The following is a 19,822-nucleotide window of genomic DNA, read 5'->3' as shown; positions in this document are numbered from 1 at the left end:
ATCATGCAGGGCAGTGCTTTACTCGGGTTATTATTGGTGAATATGATTTAGTTTTTGACGTAATTACGTTCTGATGAAGAATGTGTGAGCGTCTTTATATTCTAATTAACAGCATGCTCGATATATCTCTGATCCCCGCAGGAAGATCATCTCTCCTTTCGCTGTAAATTATTTATTTGGATTTATAGTTCGTCGGGTTGTAATGCAAAATCGTTTTACTTGGCTTAACTGACAGGATATATGTGAACTTCCTTAATACATACTTATAACATATTTATATGCATTTTATGCATTTCTTTGGCACTTGTGCTCACCAACCCTGCATTAATTAGATTAAAAAAAAAAAATTATGACAATAATAAATAAATAAATATTGTGAGATATTATTTTAATTTGAATGAACTCTTTTTTAGTTATATGTTTTGTAAAATGTAATTTATTCCTGCGATGCAAAGCTGAATTTTGAGTCTTCAATCATTGCTGATGTTAGGATCATTTGCATTCTAGAGAGCATTTTATTGAACTAAATTATCTGCATACAACACAAGTCATTAATATTTACTTACCTACTAATATTTACAGTAGTACATTTGTAATGTATATATTGCCAAAGTGTAACGTATGAGCATAAACCGCAGATGGCTTTTAGGCATTCCTTTTTGGAGGTTTAATGAAAACATAAGACACTACAAGTTTAGTTACAAAAGAGCGTTCTATACCTGGAACCTGCATTTACATTTATCCACACTTTTATCTAAAGCAACTGCATTCAAGTTACAGTTTTACATTTTATCAGCTTTTTATTTCATTTTTTTGGCTTTTGCTAGCGCCACGCTCTACTATTTGAGCTATTTGAGGCACCTAAGCTCATCGTGCTTTGAACAAAAAAAAGAGTTATTTTGAGAAAACCGTTACAAACATAGATTCTGTTTGCATTTGCATGTCTATTTTGTACACCTCCCGGCACTCATATTCATTTTCCTTGCAGCAAACGCGTTTCCAATAGAAATTTCATTCTGTACTCCTGCCATATTTTTGACAGCTGTTTATTCTGTATTGCTGAAAACACAACCGATCTGTGTTTTAGCATCATTAAGAAATTGTTATAGTTTTATTAATATTTTAGATTTTTTTTTTTTTTCAAAATTGTCATAACAATTTTCTTGCGACTGTATCTAAAAAACAGTTTTCATTGTTTTTAGAAATAAATTGAGTTTTTGTTGTTTAATTTATTTATATTACATTTTATTTATTCTATTTTAAATACCATGCAAATAATTAATTAATTAGTTTTTATATTATTATTATTATTATTATTATTATTATTAATAATTTATCCTTTGGATAGATCGTACGACCTGCTTTCTTTATTCACTAATTATATACAGCTCCGTGATTTGAATGAATCGGATGAAATACGACTAGAGGTAGCAGCCCATAACCTCTAGTTCACGCGTGTTGCAATAATGAAAATAGTATGTGTCATTCCCTTAATGAGAGCAAAGAAGAGAAGCAAGGTTTTCTAGCGGCGATAGCCTCGAGTGTCTGTCTTGACACCGTGACACAGCCTCTCGTTTCAACGTAACCCAATCCTGTCACTATCTGTCAACATAACAGTTCGCTCGCAACCTGACGAGCGGCTTCCCGCCGTTCTGCAGCGGGGAAACGCGAAACGCTTTTATTCAGCAATCGTGCATTTTCTCCCCTCATTTGCATTTTGTGCATCCCCTTACTTCGTTTAAAAAAGAGTCAGATGTTTTAGTTTGGAGCATGGCCTTTGGTTTTGCGTGCCGTAGGCCAGAGCAGTTTAGTGGAAGTGATTGTTTGAATATTGGATGTCAACTGGATTGTGTTTGAGTTTCTCAGTACTGGGTCAGCGGTCAGGGTGTTTGGCCCGCGGCCTCTTTATATGGCTCTCGTTGGGCTGTTTACTTTAGTCAGGCTGGTGTTTGCTCTATCTGCTGCTTTATCGCTCTCGTCTACAGCTAAACACTGCCCCTGTAGCATAAAATCATTTTACAGTTTGTGATGGATAAACGCGCTATAATGATTTATAGCAATAGCACAGTGGCAGGCTTTAAATCTAGGTGCGTTTTTCAGTTTGAGGTCAGTACTTTTCCAAAGAACAGTGAATGCTCGTTCGCTCGGTTCAGCCCGTATGCAACACTGAAGGACGCAGTCAGCAAAATGTATGAAATTTAACTGGCTCATGATATTTTATTGTGAGAAACGGGTAGAAATTTAAATCTTTTTCTCAAGTTCGGTTACGGGACAAGCAAGAAGCATCTGTGTTCGGCACCGCTGGCGTCAAACCATTTATGAATGAAGTCAGAAAAGTTAAAGTATGTTATTATACGGGAATAATGTACTTAAATGTAAGCATAATGCACTGTTTACAGACACTTATTTGCATGCTATTTACAATTCTGTGTTAATAGTATTGTAGTTTATTAAATATTAATGCAATTAGTTGAACTGGAGTGTTTGGACTCTCTTATTGTGAGTGGGACTTAAGTACATCTTTATATGTGCTTAAATATTTAATTATTTGTCCTTAAATTATAGGTTTTGCTAAATGACAAAAATTAATGTTCAACTAAAATATGCATACGTTTGATGTGTTTAAATATATTGCACACATTTGTAGTGACGCACTACATTACGCATGCTTTATTACACACCAAATAAGTGCTATTTTAAAGGATAAATGATTAATAAACCTTAAAGTAAAACTTAATTGAGATTATTTCTAGTGTGTTAAGCAGTCATGAAAGTGTTTCCATTTAAGGTACCGTTATGCCATTAGAATTATATTATATTCAAGTATAGCATTACTTTATATACTTTTATTTTGAACGCAAATAAAAAAAAAAGGTTTCTACAGATTTGTAAAGATTTGTATTTATTTCTTTATTTTTGCGAACCGTTCTGTAGCATGCTTTGCAAAAAAAAATATTTAGACAATACTTTATCTGATAAATGAAATCCACTTTTACTACTTTTTTCAGAGATCCCAGTTCAGTTTGTAGTTCTGTAAGCATGTGTGTGCACTGTCTCACAATTACTGTGCTTCGTTTTTTTGTTGCTGATTCATCTGTTTGTTCGGTGGTGCATCTTGCTCTGTCTTGTGTACGAGTGTGACTGTTTGTGGCTTCGCATGCATTTTTAAAAATACCTTTGTGTTAAACAACTTTACAACTTCAGTCACCGGTGTCCTAGTTACCTGGCGTCCTATCACCTTACTCCGATCTGTAGGCTGAGGGCAGCTGTACGCGCCGGAGGACCGAGATGCAGAGCATTGTGGGAACAGCAACCTCAGGAACATGACCAAGCCACAATTCCTTGTTGTTGGATAACAAGACGGTACTCAGGAGAGAGTTCCTGGCATCTTTAACAAACAAAAAAAAACACACACACACACACACACACACAGGACATTTTCTACACTCTTGAGTGTTTATGCTTGTGTTTGTGTGCGTGAGACCGTCTCGGACCTACGGGGAGTCCTGGAGTACTGTTACACCGATAGCCACCCCTTATGCATGTTTTATTTGCTGGGAGGAGAAAAGAGCCTTCCTTTGTCATCTTATACGGCTGTAGTCCACACACGCTCCCGTCAAGATCGTCCACCCAAACACCATCAAGTGCTCTTTGTTGGGTAATTGTGCAGCTAAAACGAGAAAAAGGGCTCAATCGATCGTCAAAGAAAGGACTCAGCAAAGAAGAGCAGATGATCGACTTCTGATCAAAGTGCCCTGGCATTCAGACAACTCTTGGAGGATTTTGAGATTAACTTAACACCTCAGTTTCCTCTTGAATCTTTAACAGTTAGCCTCTCACCTTGCCTGGAAGCGGGGAAGCAGCCGTTTAGCGTTTAACCGGTGATCACAGAGGCAGGGGTGGTGAGCTCGGAGCATGACAGACACCCTTCGGCCGCCGTCGCTCCAGGTGCACGTCCCTCGGGACGAGCCCGGCCACGGAGAAGAGGAGGAGGGCTGCGGGAGCGGAGGCGGCCACGACAGCCTCGTCTGGTCCAGCTCGTCCACCCCCACCCTGCGGCGCCGGCGCTTTAAGATGAAACGAATGAAAAAGCTGCCCAGCGAGCGGGAGAGGATCGAGAACGGGCTGCTGCGGCACCCCGGATCACGCTCGGCCTCCAAAGAGTACCTCCAGCTGCCCTCCATCGAGATCACGCCGTCCAGCGACGAGGACGCGGCCTGGTCCAACAGCTCCACCCCGAGCGCCTCGCCCCGGCGCAAACGCTTCCTGCTTCGCAAGTGGCTGAAGGTGCGAGAGAGGAAGGAGCAAGGCAGTGAGAGCAGGTTGGTGTTTCAGACATACGGTTAAGGAGGCCTCTGTCACAGCTGGTGATTTTCAGCAAGTCCTGACAGTTTGACTGGCATTAAATATTAGGAAGTTAGCTTTAAGAATTTGTTTACACTTTATTTTGATAGCAGAAAGTTGAGCCAACTTAAAATTTTAAGGAAAAAAGCTGGTTGCCTTAAAATTTTAAGTTGGCTCAACTTTTCTTTTTTTTTTTTTTTTTTTTTACAGTGTACTAACTATAAGTGACTTTGTAACTACATATCCACTGCATGCCAACTGGTTGTCAATAATTTGCCCACAACATGTTTACACTGTAAAAAATGGAACTGCACATTTTCCAGTTTACGAAATCTTTCGAGTCTCAAATGCTAAAAAATTATATTTTCTTTAAAGTACATAAAAATCTTGTCAGACAGATGACCAAAATTACCCCAAATGTTGTCCCAACTACTCAAACACTGTTGTCTGAACAAAGACCTTTACGTTGTTGAAATGTTAAGGCTTTGTGAGTTCCCAGCATGCACTGCAGCCTGAATAATTTACGCAGTTACTAGATTTTTGTACCGTGATGTAAAGAGCTCTTTTTTTTACATTTGTTGGTTGTTACTGTTCTTGAGGTTAGTGTGTCTTGTTTTGAGGCATAGACTATGTTCCACTATTTATGTTCTTTTTCGGGATACCTTGTCAGTTGTCTTAGAAACAAATACAATGTTGTCTCCTTATTAGACTTAAAAAAATAAATAAATTTCAAGAAATTAGTTAAATCAACATTCAAGATTATAAAGTGTGTTAGCTGATCAAAAAAAGAGACATTCTGACTTTAGTCTTTTAATCTTTAGACTGTTTGAGTGTACAACTTGGTTCAAAGTAGCGAGATGCCTTGACATTTAAAGCTAAGTCAACTTTTCATTTTTTGATAACTCTGAGTACACTGTTAGTGTTGGTGTATATGTATACAGTATATATAGCACCATGAGGCGGCAAATAATCTTGTTCAAGTAAAAGCTTTAAAAAATCACAAGGGTGTAATTAATGCTGTAATATAAAAAGTGAAAATATGTTTTGGCTCACTCTCGAAAAAAAAAAACTAAACCCTCTGACCCCAGGAAGATGGATCTTACATTTTTTGACACTTTTTGTTTCGTTAATATATTTTGATTATTTTGTATATTTCATTTATGCTTTTTATTTTATTTCATTTTAAATGATCTATGTTGCATGCTATGCCATTTACTGATTTTATTTTGTGGTTTAGGAATGAAATACCTTGTTAAGTTGCTTCCAAAAGCACACTGACCACTGAACTGAAAGTTTAACGTACCGAATACAATAAACGTTTGGCCGTTTGAGCAGCTCGCAGTAGATGATCCCTCCTATTACATGGCTACTTAACACATAACGATACAATAAACCAAATAACCTGCAATGCCTGCCTAAATGAGAAAGCAACAGTGAGATTAATTTTGGGGGCTCATAATAGCGTTACAGTAGGAGTCTCTACCGCTCTTGATGCATCGACAGTAATTTGCACTGAGAGTATGAGAAGCCACAAAAACCAGTTCACCTGGGATATTAAAAAACGCTATTTGTTTGCCTATGATGATTTGCATCATTTCCTATTAGGTTCATATGCAAGCTCTGTGCCAAAGCTACACACTGTACCGTAGGTTCGGTTCTAGTCCTTAAGCAATGCCGTTATATCCGAGGTCTCCGGCACGCTGTGCTGTAGGTTGCTTTGAACATAATAGGGCTGCTCAATGTAAAGTAATAGATGTTTCTTTACAGGAGAGCCTGTAATGTGATTTTGTGGTACGAATTGGATTTTGTGTCTCATTTAAAACAATGAGAGGAAAATAAATTGAATTACAAAGTCCGTGTGGCCTGTTTGAAGGAAATGCTCCTTAAAGCTCATGCGGTTCAGACCAGAAGTATAGGAGAAAATGTGAAAGAAGGGAGTCAGTGGTGTTGCTTTTTGGGCGCAGACAGCTTTGTTGATTATAATAGCAGCGATTTCTTTTGATTTATCGTGTACGTGTCGGTGAGGGGAACTTCCTGCATTACATGTAGACCGTAACCGACGCGCGCTCACTAATGCAATTCTGCGAATCGGAATTCATTTAGAATGCCTTCGGTTATCATGCACCTTTATTTTGTTTCACCATTGTTGGGTTATGCGCATTTCTTTTTGTTTCGCGTTTGTTAATCACAGCAGATATGTGCAAAGTCGGAGTCAAGACCACCAGACAAAGCCTCACGGTTTCATATTAACCAGATCGTGTTAATATGGTCGAACACTGGAAATACGAGACTCAGCATTGTGCTCACTGACCTTTAGACCGTGAAGCTAGAGGAAAGCTGCGCCTATTATTCTTATTTAAATTGCGTGTTCATTATGTTTTGTTCATTGTGTTAAATGTTTTAGAGAGGAACATATTAAACCCAACCGGAATGCTTTTCGCCTTGCGATATTTGTGCTGTCTTCATAAACGCTACACCAGATGTTATGCTTTTTAAAGATGAAGTGAGCCCTTATACATTTTTCTTGTACATTTACAGGAGGCATGTCAGTTAGTTTTGCACATTAAAGCACTGGAATGTTACAGTATATCAAGTAAAGCATTGAATCAATCAGCTTTTGCTAGCACCCATTGTCAGCGCATCCATTAGATGATTTGATACATCAACCGTGAGTTTAATTACCGGCGTCAAGTCTTTGATACAGTAGTGCACTAAATATGATCATCGGGAAGCATAATATCACTTTTGATGATGATATCAAGCATCGTCAATGTTTTATTCCATTTTTAGAGCAGGACACAGACACGCGATTCGAAAGGCACTGAATGTGAGATGCACAGCTGTAAGGTTACATAACACGCGCTCATTTTTAATCTCTCCTGTCAATTATTGATGAAGCAAAATGCAAGTTATTAATCATAAGAGGTTTTAAGACTGATTTGATGGGTTGGGTATATTCTTTCGAATCGAGGGTTCCTGTAGCACAAACGCCGCATGTGCTGAAATGTGTTTTATAAATGCTCTGCGCGGCGCTTCATATAACAGCGTCTACCGTATGCACAGGGGTGATGTAAATCAACTAATTACTGCACAGCAACGCACACATTTTGCTCTTGAAATGATCTGAGAAAATCTGTCTTCCCACAGGGTGTTACATAAATAACAGTCCAGATAACAGGTTTTCCTGTTTTCTGTTTTTCCGTATGGTGCGTTGCTGTGTTTTTAGCAAACACCTTATCGCTCATAATTCTTTATATCAGCGTATATCATGTTCATTAGCATTTTTGAACATGTATACCGCGAAGCTACAGGTCCGTACAGAATATAGATTTTGCCGTTTGGTGCAGCTTGCCTCGCATTTAAAGAGATAGTTCACCCAAAAAACCAAAACTTCTGTCATGCACACTCAAGCAGTTCTAAATATTTATTGGTTTATTTCTTCAGCTGAACACAAAAGAACGTATTTTGAAGAACGCTTGCGCTGTTGACACGAATTTGTCATTTTTTGAGTGAGCTGTCTCTTTAAGGCGGCATTGCATCGCTCCGTGCCGAAAGCGTCTCTAGAGCTTTAAGCGATTTCCAAGCAGTTCACCTTTCTAAATCAAAAGCGTCATGTGTCAAGATCTTTCACTTTTCAAAACACCGAGCATGTAGCTTAATGTTGAACATAGCCGCTAAGTTAAACTTTAAACAGCTATGTATGCTGATATTTTCTTCTTTGAAATGTGCTTAAAAACCTCGGAAGCTGCCGTGATGCCAAATAAGACCACATCCATTATCCACCCAGCAGAAAGGTGGAAAAAACAGCTAGGTGTTTTTGAAGCGTCTAAGATTTGATGCTTGGCTGGTGTTTGAGACTGTTTACTCGTGCAGCATGCAAAAAGTGGCCTTTTAGATTCTGTAACATTTATAATGTGCTGCCAGAGCTATTGCATTGCTCAAGAAGACTTGAAATGTAGCATGAGACGCTTTTAGGGTTTTTTGCATCCATTTTAAAGCTTGATGGCTTCATCCCCCATTTATTGAAGCAGAAACGAGGAAGGCACATCTTTTGGATCAATACTGAATTTACGCTCGGTTTAGTTTACTACTTAAGGCACAGAAGTTGAGGTGTTCGTTCTCGTATCTCACTTGCTTTCCTCATCACCGCGTGGTGTTCTCTAACGTCTCAGTCTGGGTGCAGCGGGGTCTCTTATCTGGGCTTGTGTGCGTTATGTCTCGTCTCGTAGGGTTTCTCGTGCTGCTGAGATGCATCCAGACCTTTCACAGTCTGCCTTTCTCTGATAAGAGCTTCTGGTGCTATTTTAAGACACGGGGAACTTATAAGTGTGCACCTTCCAGCCGAGAGACTCTGTGGATGTTGTTAATATTTCAGATACAAGGGTTGGTTTTTTTTCTCTGCAGAAAGGGAGTAGGTGTAAAGGCGCTCTCGTAATGCAGGTTAAAGTCTGTGGGAAAGCCCTAAACCGAGCAGTCTGATGGTTTAGAGAGCGTCTGATTGGAAGAGCTGGATGATGAGTTTATATTTATTTCTATACACTATCATTCAGAGTTTTGGGTCAGTAAAAATGATCATATATATTTGTAGTATATGTGTTTGAAAGACGTTTGTTATGCTTACCGAGGCTGCATTTATTTGATCAAAATTACAGTGAAATATAATTACGATTTAAAATAGGCGTTTCCGTTTGATTTTGTTTTGAAAAGGAATTTATTCTTGTGATTAAAGCTGTATTTTCAGCTTCATTACTTCAGTCTTCAGCGTCGTTATGATCCTTCAGAAGTCATTCTAATACGCTGATTTGGTGCTGAAGAAACATTTATTATTGTTATTATTAAAGTTAAATACATATATTTTCTTGGATGAAAATAGATTGGTTTTGATAATTAATAAATGTATGCATTTATATTCTGTGATTTAAAACATGTTTCCGATGAATCCGAAAACTTGCAGCTGATCATACGACCTGTGCTCATTTTTTAAGTGATCACAGGATAACTTTAAAAGTCTTTGAAAGGGGGTTTTGCGACTAAGAGAGGGGCCACGGAGCTGGTTTCCTGTGACTACACTGATTCAGCAATGCTGACAGAGAAAACTGCAGCTAAAAGCAGATGACTTCCACTCATTGTTCTGTTATCTCTTGGTTATTTTAGCACAGTTCATCTTTACTGGGGGGGAGTAGATCTTTACGTGTAATACGTTCTCATTCGTGCTTACTGTAACTGCGGCTGAATCCAGTCCAACCACAACATATTTTGGACGCTGTTTACACCTGCATTGACTACTTGTTTCAAGAGCTTTTTGTGCCTCATCACTGTATGATTTTACTACAGATACATGTTTGTGGCGTAACGAGTGACATGATGGCAGTGAAACACTGATTTAAAAGCTTAAAAAATAATTCACGACAGAAGCTTGTGTGTTGAGTCTTACAGCACTGCAGTTAGAAAATTATAGCACCTGATACAATGGACCTATATGTCCAAACTTGCAAAAAAAAAAAAACTATTAGCTTAGTAATAGTTTGAGCAATATAACAATGCTGAAATTATTAAATTATAGAATTAGAGTGTTGTATATAACACTCTATAAAAATGTTTAAAAAAATATATATATATATACACATATATATATATATATATATATATATATATATATATATATATATATATATATATATATATATATATAATTTTTTTAAACATTTTTATATACAACACTCTAATTCTATAATTTAATAATATATATAATATATATAATATAATAATTATATAATATATAATATATATATATATATATATATATATATATATATATATATATGGTTTTATACATTTAATAAAAATAAAACTAGAATAAAAATATTTGTAAGTCAAGCAGTTAAACATCAAAATATCAAGATTATTACCTTGATCAAGCAAAAAAAATGCAAGATTATATTTTAATGCATATTGCCTACTTAGCTGTGTAATTGGAGGTGTGGCCTTTGCCTTTATTATAAGATGATTTACATTTTGGAGGTTTTGTAAGCCATATGGAGGTTAATTAAAAAAAAAAAAAAAAAAAAGCTAATACAGTTTCGCACGGATTTTGTACGTTTCTGTGATGTGCAGGGTTTAAGTATAAAGCGCGTGTATAATAATGACGTATTTTCATCATCAGGCTACTTAACATTTCAAACAGGCGGTTTTTGGCCCGTGGGCCGCCGTTTGAACGAGCTCGCTGTAGTCTGACATCAGCCTGTGCCACTGGCCCGAAAGCACTGGGGTTTTGTTTCAGCAGCAGTTAAAACACACAAAAGCGTCAGACAGGCAGCCGTCATGAATGATTCACGAGCGCTCCAGGCCGCGTCCAGCCTCGATCTGCTCCGCGTGAAACACCCGTTCTGAGAAAAGTCCAGACCCTCGGGCATGTGCGCGTAGACTCCCATTCATCGCCGCCAACGAGATTCGCTCCCACACGGGTCAAACGCTGTCAGGCCAACTGACCGCAAATGAGAAATTTGCCTGCATGGTTTGAATTGCAGATGTGAGTTTCCTGTCGGCGTGTAGCCCATCGTCACCGCAAGCAAATACCTGCACGCAGCCGAGCGGGTCTCCCATGAATCCCTGCGGCTGATGGAGCAGATCCAGCGTTTCACACTGAAATAGACGATCGGTTACGTTTTACTGCCTCAAATTGCATCACAACGTCCACATATTATAAGTTTAATATAAGAAATTTTGGAACCAAGATAAAAAAAGGCAGAAATATGCCCTGAAAACCAAATATACAGCGAAAACTAAGTGAAATGGTAATGGTTTAATGACATTTATTGTGAATGGGAAATGCCTCGATGTTATTTAAAGAGAGAGGGAACAGTACTTATGTGTTAGTGACCAATGAACAGGTGAGAGAATATGAGAAATACCATTGCAAATAAATACAACTGAAAATGAACGCCCTTTAGTGTGCAGCATAATAAAGCATGCCAGCCAAGTCCACATGTGCTGCCTTGCTTTCATGGCGTCCGAGTATGACTGCACCCTCTTGTGGAGAAATCACAGGAACACAGTTAACAAAGAGAAAATAGCACACGCAGCTGGCCTCTGCTTACCATGGCCAACCTTTATAGGCATGTTATAAAACGCTGCAAAGAAATTATGTTTTATATTTAAAGTCATGTGCATGAAACCTAAACCCTGCTACACTACCGACCACAAATTTTAATTAAAAAAATATATATTCAAAAAAATGTATACTTTTGTTTAGAAAGGACATTTTTAAAAAAATTAAATCCTGGATTCTTTCCTCAAAAAATAGTGCCTCGTCCCCCCTCTTTATGTGATATGATGCGCGTGGTGAAAAAGTCTCGTATTCCACTTTAATCAGCAGAAAAAAACTGCCACAAAAGATATGATTCATGACTTGCTCCTGAGCCAGATTGCAGTTATTCGTTCAGTTCTCAAAGCAATCATCAAATTGTATGGATGATCCCGGTTTCCAATTTTTCCACGCTTTTGCAGATTGTAAGTTGGGTGCATTTCGCATCTTTTAGTCATTACAAACAAAGCCTTTTCCGTTTGGCTGCTTTACACCTGTAAAAATCAATACAGAAAATCCCATCGTATTAAACTAGTGCATGGTGCTCTATTTATGCATATTCAGACGTGAAACTAAATAACTTCAATGCTTGTTTTAAGGGTCATGTGACGCTGAAGACTGGAGTAATTATGCTGAAAATCCAGCTTAAATTCAAATATATTGAAACAGAAAACAGTAGAAACCATACGAAATCCACCTTGGTGTGCATAAGTGACTCCGGTCACACTTTATATTAGTTGGCCATAACTACTTAAAAAATAAGTACAATGTAGGTCATATCGTATTGCAAAATGCTATTGAGGTGGATACGGGTAAGGTTAGGATCAGGTTTGGTGGTATGGGTAGATTTAAGGATGAATAGGGGTTTAATGGATAGGTCAACGTGTAATTACAAAAAAATAACTGCAGATATCAATGCATATAGGTGTTTTTAAAAAATATAAGTGCAATGTAAAAACATGTATGCACACAATAAACGCCATCATACCAATTTCAATAATAATATTAAGTGAGACAGAGACGTGATTCTGGTTGTCAGTACAGGTTGATTGATCTTTATCGATATGGTTTTTTGGCAGCAGTCAGCAGAGTAGTCAACAGAGCAGCCAGCAGAGCAGCCATGACGACGATTCCAGCCGCTTCCTGACTCCCTTCATCCGTGAGGACAGGTGAGCACACCTCCATCACAAACATGACTCGATGTGCGGAGATACCCAGCCAATCAGACTCTCAGGAGCTCAGGGTGCAAAGAGGAGATCTCACGTAATGCTTTCCACTGACGTTCAACCCAGCGACTTTAACAAGCATCACGGGTTAAACAGCCAAGCTCCACCTGATAATAATAACATTTTAAGATGGTTGGTTCAGTGGAAAAAAACTCTCATTTCATTTTAATCCATCATGATATTTTTGTTTCAAAATACTCCTTACAAATGACAGAAAATCTTTGAGAGGGAAACGGTTGCATTATTTAAACAGATGCACGAGCAAGTTTTTTTTTTTGTAATTAAAAGATAGTGTCAAGTAAAATGCAGAAAAAGAAAGAACGAACATTTAAAATATTCAGGGGAGAGCAGAAATTAAACACAAGTATAAAACAAACTAATTATAGCGGCATTATAAACATTAATTATATATGAAAAGACAAAACTACATCAGTGTGGGAAATCCTATAAATCATGTTTATATTATTTATAAATGTGTTAGCATATGCAGAATTTAATATTAATATACATTTATACGTCATGAAAAAAGATCGTTAGCAGACGGTTCCTAATGCATTAACTAATGTTAATTTATTTATTTTTTACAGAATTTGAAGGTCTGAAAGTCTTGAGTTTATTATTTATTTATTTGTTTGTTTTTTTGGCATCCATGCTTTTCAAAATTCTTGTTAAACGGATGCGAAAATTCTACCCGATCCAATTTTTCTTATGACAGACAGAGGTTTTGGAGGCAGTGTGTAAATGTGATTGTTTTTCAACGTGCAAAAATCCCAGACGAGAATTTGTGGAAATCTGGAAAAGATTCTTGTAGTGTATTGCAGATTTCCTACGCATCTTAAACTGATAAACACTCTGTTTATTTTCTCACAGGGCTGACAGCGGGGCAGATAAGTGTAGGTAAGGATCAAAACCGTGTGTGTGTGTGTGTGTGTGTGTGGTAGATATAGTAATCTTGATCCACGTATCTCTGCAAACCTGGTTGCGCTGGTTGTTTTGTTCGGGGGGGGGAGATATCTCGGTGCCCCGCTGTACTTTTGTGAAGTTGAGCCCTGAATACAGTTGCAAGCTACGGAATGTGATTGTTTGCCTTTTTTATTGGACAAACAGCTCCGATCACAATGCCTGGGAACAAACAGAGAGCGGCGTGCTCAGAACGGCCTGTCTGGGGCTTCGGCTTTTTCGCTTTCTCTCATTTTCTGCATCCGATCTCCTATTAAGAAAGAGCAAAGGCCAAACATCTGACCTGCAGTCGTGGGATTAGAGATAAGCATCCCTAATTGTCCAGGAACGGAAGGTAAGTGAAGGCCATTAGACGCACACAGATTAGATCTGGTGAAGAGTCGGGGTTTTGTGAGTATGGTTGCATCTGTTGGTGTGTTTTGTGCAAGGAAATGCTCAAACCCTGTCTGTTGAACTCTCCACACTGTTTTTTCTACAGCAGCTCTTGTAGAGAAGTGCTGCGTGATATCGATGTTTTGTTTTTTTTCTTTTTCCCTGAAGCTGAATATAAAGATACTTTAAACCTTTGAAAATGTTAAATCTTAAAGAACATGCCTGAGGATTCAAATGGATAGTCATGAAAAAAAAATGCAGTCGTTTCATCAACCTCCACTCATAAACGCATTTACGTTTCTTTCTTCTGTTCAGCCTGAGAGAAGACATTTTGAAGAATGTTGGGAACCAAACAGCTGCTGGTTCAGCTATTAACCAAATATTCTTTATTTATTTTTCTTTTCCATACAGTTCAAATCTGTGGCTACCGTCGACTGTTTAGTGACCGATGTTCTTTTCGTCGAGGAGAATAAACTCAAGTTTGGAATAACTTGAGAGTGAGTAAATGATTTTATTTTTTGTCTGAACTGTCCCTTTAATCTGAGGTTTTTGAAACCTTAGTAGGTCTGAAGCCTCTTTGACGTTGGCAGTGAGACTGTGATGCAGTTTTAGAGCCCCGTGACATTCAAGAAGCAATTGTTAAACGCATCGGATGCATTTTGTGGGCTTTTCTATTTTTGGCTAACGTGCTCTTGAGAAAAGGCACAAGATTTAATGCTCTGGATTGTTGTTGTCGGACACACGCTTTGAAGTGGATGTCAGATCTCCTGTCCTGATGCTGAAAAGAGGCTGGTCCCCTGTCCCGATGTGTTGCTCTGTTCTGAGTGGTCAAGACTGTTGTCTGACCACCACCACATGCCAGTTTAACCAGTGACAAGAGGCGCAGCCCATCTCTTTTGTTTCATGTCGCTGGCTGCCTGTGGATTTAGAAAAGCCCGTAAAACCCGCCACAATGGGCGCTGTGTGAAAGTGTGGCTTTAACCCATTGTCTCGTGTCAATACAAGATTTAGCTGAGCTCTCTGCAAAGGACAGCTCTCCAGTCTCACTTTGTTATTTACATGCTGCTGACCTCCTCGTTTTTGGCTCCTTTTTGTTTAATATGTGTGATATCACAATAGTTTGACTTAATGCAATTAATTGGCGTTTTACACCCAGACACCAAATGAGTGACTTTGTGGTTGAAGTGATGTCAGTTTAAAATTTTAAGATGAAAATTCTGTCATTTACTCACTTGCAAGTTGTTCCAAACACACGCAAAATTTTCTTCTACTGTTGAACATAAAAGGAGATATCTTAAAGATCGTTAGCATCCAAACAGTTGCCTTCGACTTCCACGCTATGGGAAAAACAACAGTGATTGCCGTCAACTGTTTGCTAACATTCTTTAAAAAATCTCCATACACAACAATGCATATATGACACGCAGATTTATATAAATACAGAGTTCTGGCTTGAAACTCTGCGGCACAGCCCTATAGGTCTAACTCAATCTGACTTTATGACATCGTCATCACACGACACAGCTGATTGGTTTTCTCCTGCATCGGTAGCCAATGAGCTCTCTGCTCAATATCCAGATACCTGGCTTCTGTTTGTCGTAGCAGTTTGGCAGAGCGCTTCAGAAACCCTCCACCTGTATAGATTGACTGCGAGGTGATTCGTGCACGCTTGTACTTACAGCAGAAGTATTTCCTACACGCTCACAGCGGATCTGTTCAGTCAAGACCGAACACATTAACATTGTCAATGTAATTTTATTTGAAATAAGAGCTCCTGGTGCATTTGAATGCTTTCGCTCGCGTACAGTGTTATATAGAGTCTCTAGAATATGAAGCTCTTGAACCCCGAGGAGGGTCAGTCCAGGTGAAGTGTGTGACTCCGGATGAGGCCATCGGCCGCAGGCTCTATGGTTCCCTCTGTAGAGCAGCGGACGAGTGCAAATCCCTCCATCATGGTGTCTCCCAGCCGCAGCCAGAATTAGCCTCAGATTACTCACAGCCACAGCGGTTCTGCCATTTACATAACCCCGTCACCCTCACCCTCTCTCCTCCTCGCGATCTACAGCACAACTCAACCCAGCACGCCACAGCATGGCCACTGTACTGGAGAAACTCCATTTACGAGAAACGAGAAAGAGAATCGAGAGCGATAAGGTGAGAGAAATGCGGTGTACACCATCTTCGGCGCTTCTTTCTGAGGAAATGTAGAAGTTCTTTGTTGTTGTGTCAAGCTGCTTTTCTGCACAAGTAGGTGAGGAGAATTTTTAGATGAAATACGCGACCTGCATATTGCATGATTATCTAAATGAAGGGTCCTTGAAGAACCTTTAATGAACTCCACGAAAGGTGCTTCGTAGTAGTGGAAAAACTCGAAAAAGAAGCTAAGAAGGTTCTTTTAAGAGCTATCCACCGAAAGGTTTTTTGGAGAAACCCAGAATGGTTCTTCTGTTTTATCACCTTGAAAACGTTTTTTAAGAGTCTTTTTAAGAGTGTTAACCGCGGTTATGTTGGCGATGAGAGAGATTGTAATGCGTCATTAATTATCGAGGCTATTTTAAGATGTCATGGAGAGATCGTGTGTTTGTGCAGGCATACGTCCGAGACGATTTGTGACATGCGTATGATTGTAAACCTAAAATGTCAGATCTTCTGGATCGTAGGTTCTTCAGATCGGTGTAATAATATCTTAAAACGTAAAGCTCTCCTCAAATCCTTGAATCACCGGATTGTTTTCTTTGTGGACTTTTTAAAGTTTAAAGTTTAATCTACACTGAAAGTTTTAAAACGAAGTTTAATTTGAGGCCGTTTTCACTCAGAAATTGCTAGTGAATTTCACAAATAAATCTAAAGCAACATTATGAAATTTTGAAGTAGAATTATATTTTCTGGTTAAACATGCTCAGGTGATCTTATGATACAGTCTTATTTTAAATGATATGCACTTTATAAGCAGATACAGTTTTCTGTAGGTTTTGTTTTGCAGTTGTGTTGTTTATGAAATAAATAATGGAAACACTTAAAACTGTGATGTAATATGCATTATAAAGGTATTCATAATGTACATGGCAATGCATTATTTATTTTCATATATGATTGTAACCTAAGTTAAAAGGCATAATAATACATTTGAAGGTAAGTTATATATAATGTATATAAAGTTTTCTAAAGGTGTAAAAATTAATAGATAAGTATTACCGTGCAATGGATTATAAAAGTGCTTTAATTCATGAGATCGTTTAATGCAATAAAAGGTGCACAACAAGGCATAATTTAATGCAATATATATATATATATATATATATATATATATATATATATATATATATATATATATATAAAAATCAAACAGACGTGTTGTAATATTGGTGCAGTATAAACAATAAAAAAAACTGTATTCAGTTGAATATGTTAGTTATTTAGCAATCTTCTGAGTGAAAATAGTGTCAAAATAAATCAGCACCAATTGCTATGTGCATAAAGATGGCAATATCCGAAATCCGGTCCTTGTGTGGTCATTTTAAGCTTATAAACCTTAAATAATTTTTTTTTATTCCTGTGTTAAGTTTATTTTTAAAGGTTTCTGTGAGAGGTACGTTTAGATATACGGTAGAGTAAGGGGATAGAATAAAAGTATAAAAACCGTATAAAGGATGCATAGAATCTATAAAACATGAAACCCATTGTGTGTGTGTGTGTGTGTGTGGGAGAGTGTGGGTGTGTGTGTGTGTGTGGGAGAGTGTGTGTTTGTGTGTGGGAGAGTGTGTGTGTATGTGTGTGTGTGTGGGAGAGTGTGTGTTTGTGTGTGTGTGTGTGTGTGTGGGAGAGTGTGTGTGTGTGTGTGTGTGTGTGTAATTTCTGCTTCCTGATTTATGGTTCCTGTCATTGAGGGATTTCCACCACGCTGTGGTTCTGGTTGGGTCGTTTGTTAGAGCTGAAGACAGACTCTCTCTTTCTCTGTCTGGTGATGATTGCTCACCTCTGACTATTACTCACAGCCCCGGTAATGACCTGCAGCAGCTCAGAGCTGAGGATTGTGGGAGACTGATTTATCAACCTCATCCTCCACTGCTTTTACTGGACACACATCTCTAAAGCTAACCTTTTGAACACGGTGCCTCCTATCATCTGATTAACAATTTATGCTTTCTTAGCAAGTTAAAAGCCTTTTAGTGTCATCGTAAGTCATCCACCTTCGGGTCGTGGTTCACTTGGTTATAAAATCCTGTGTAAATTATATTTTATGTTATTAGATGAACACGTATTGGATGTGAGTGTAAAATATGATCTCTCAATCATCCTTATAATGCATCTCGTTATATGTTTTTGAAATAAGAGATATTTGATCATAAACTAAGCATTTATGTATTGTCTAACTGACATATTATTGAGAGGAACCTCTTAGTGATTAACAGCAAAGCCGTCGAAACTGAATAATAACTTTTGGCCACATAAATATCAGCACCCGAGCCTCAGAATAAAAGTGTTTTTTCCCTCTTGACCATGAGTGCAATGTTCTCATATCATATATAAGCAATTAAAACCTGGTGTATTAAATATGATCATTTTAAGGAAGCATGCAAATGCTTTTGTGCTGCAATTTTGGCCAGGATTCTCTAAAAGAAAGAACTTAAAACACACTACACACTGTTTTTTTTTTTTTAAATGTAAAGCTTTACAGGGTTAAACGCAGCAGTGCAGAAGATAATGAAAATCGTATGAGGTTTCTGTGTCCTGATGTTCATCATCTCGTTCATCTTTCATTAAGGCTTTTGCTGTGGTCTGCACTTTAGCACATTCTCGCAGTTCTGTTTCTGTCACGTCGGTCTGAGACGCAGTGTGTTTGTAATGAAATTCAGTCTACGGTAAGGTACAGGAGGGAGTTTAAACTGCAAGTAAATAGAAGAGATGCTGAAGAATGGGATTTTAAATAGACTGCTGTGATGGGTATCAAGACTGGATCGGTACGTGCCGACTATCAGCTGATGTGAGCTCTGCAAGAACTAACTCGATGCTTATTGCAACGAATATGGGCTTAAAGTGCTTTAATCTGAGGGTATTCTCAACACAAATGTTAAGAAATTGCAGCTCTTTTATATGCTTTTATATTAAAATAAAAAGCATATAAAAGAGCATATAAATTTTTCTTTTTTTTTCAAACATAATCGTAGCATTCAATTGATTTTAGTGTTATATTTTTATTTATCTAAACAACATTTTTGACATGTAATATGAGCCGTTGCTTATCTGAATCAGACAGAATACTGTATTGCTAATCTCCCCGATTATGTTTATGCGACACATTTCGCCACAGATTGTTGTGAATCATTCCCAGTGTATTGCATCTTTTGTCATTTTTCATCTTAAAGGCACAGCAGCATTCTGTAGTAAACGCCAAATACGCTCCCTCTTTATCCCCCCCCCGTGTTTTTTATAAAGCCCTTCCACAAACACCTCGAGCTGAGAGCAGAACTCGACTCGATCCGACTCCATCCCTCTCTTAACAGCCAGCATTAGCGAGAGGATTGTTGTGAATGGAAAAGATGGAAACCTCTTGAGAGCAGCAGATCACTGTGTGTGTGTGTGTGTGTGTGTGTGTGTGTGTGTGTGTGTGTGTGTGTGTGTGTGTGTGTGTGTGTTGGAGAGGAGATCACGGTGACGTCAGAGGAGTGGATGTGAGCGTGTTCTGCTCGAGGGACGTGTGGGTGCTGAAGAGCTCTGTTCCTGCGGTTCACTCTCGGCAAACACCGAAGGAAAGACTGTAGTTCAAACCCATTTTTAATGCTGGACGTCGAAACGTTCGGTCAAATGCAACTGATCACTGGCTGTGTGAATTTTG

The 19,822-nt window shown here is 38.3% G+C and overlaps 1 protein-coding gene across 26 annotated transcripts in view; it reads left to right on the top strand.

The window, feature by feature from the left end:
- The window catches only part of gramd1bb (GRAM domain containing 1Bb), a 104,070-nt gene that overhangs the window by 44,018 nt on the left and 40,230 nt on the right, over nucleotides 1-19,822 (top strand). For 13 of the 26 annotated variants that reach the window (XM_043264519.1, XM_043264517.1, XM_043264516.1 and 10 more), the window contains exons 2-4: nucleotides 3,256-4,322; nucleotides 12,508-12,597; nucleotides 13,525-13,551. In XM_043264519.1, coding sequence (XP_043120454.1) covers nucleotides 3,916-4,322; nucleotides 12,508-12,597; nucleotides 13,525-13,551 — 524 coding nt within the window. In that variant the 5' untranslated portion in view covers nucleotides 3,256-3,915. The remainder of the gene's footprint in view (nucleotides 1-3,255; nucleotides 4,323-12,507; nucleotides 12,598-13,524; nucleotides 13,552-19,822) is intronic. The other 13 variants (XM_043264521.1, XM_043264520.1, XM_043264518.1 and 10 more) reach the window with 7 other exon arrangements.

The sequence above is a fragment of the Puntigrus tetrazona genome, chromosome 18 (genome assembly GCF_018831695.1).
Source record: "Puntigrus tetrazona isolate hp1 chromosome 18, ASM1883169v1, whole genome shotgun sequence".
In the NCBI taxonomy this organism is placed as follows: domain Eukaryota; kingdom Metazoa; phylum Chordata; class Actinopteri; order Cypriniformes; family Cyprinidae; genus Puntigrus; species Puntigrus tetrazona.
This window is presented reverse-complemented; position numbering and strand designations above follow the sequence as displayed.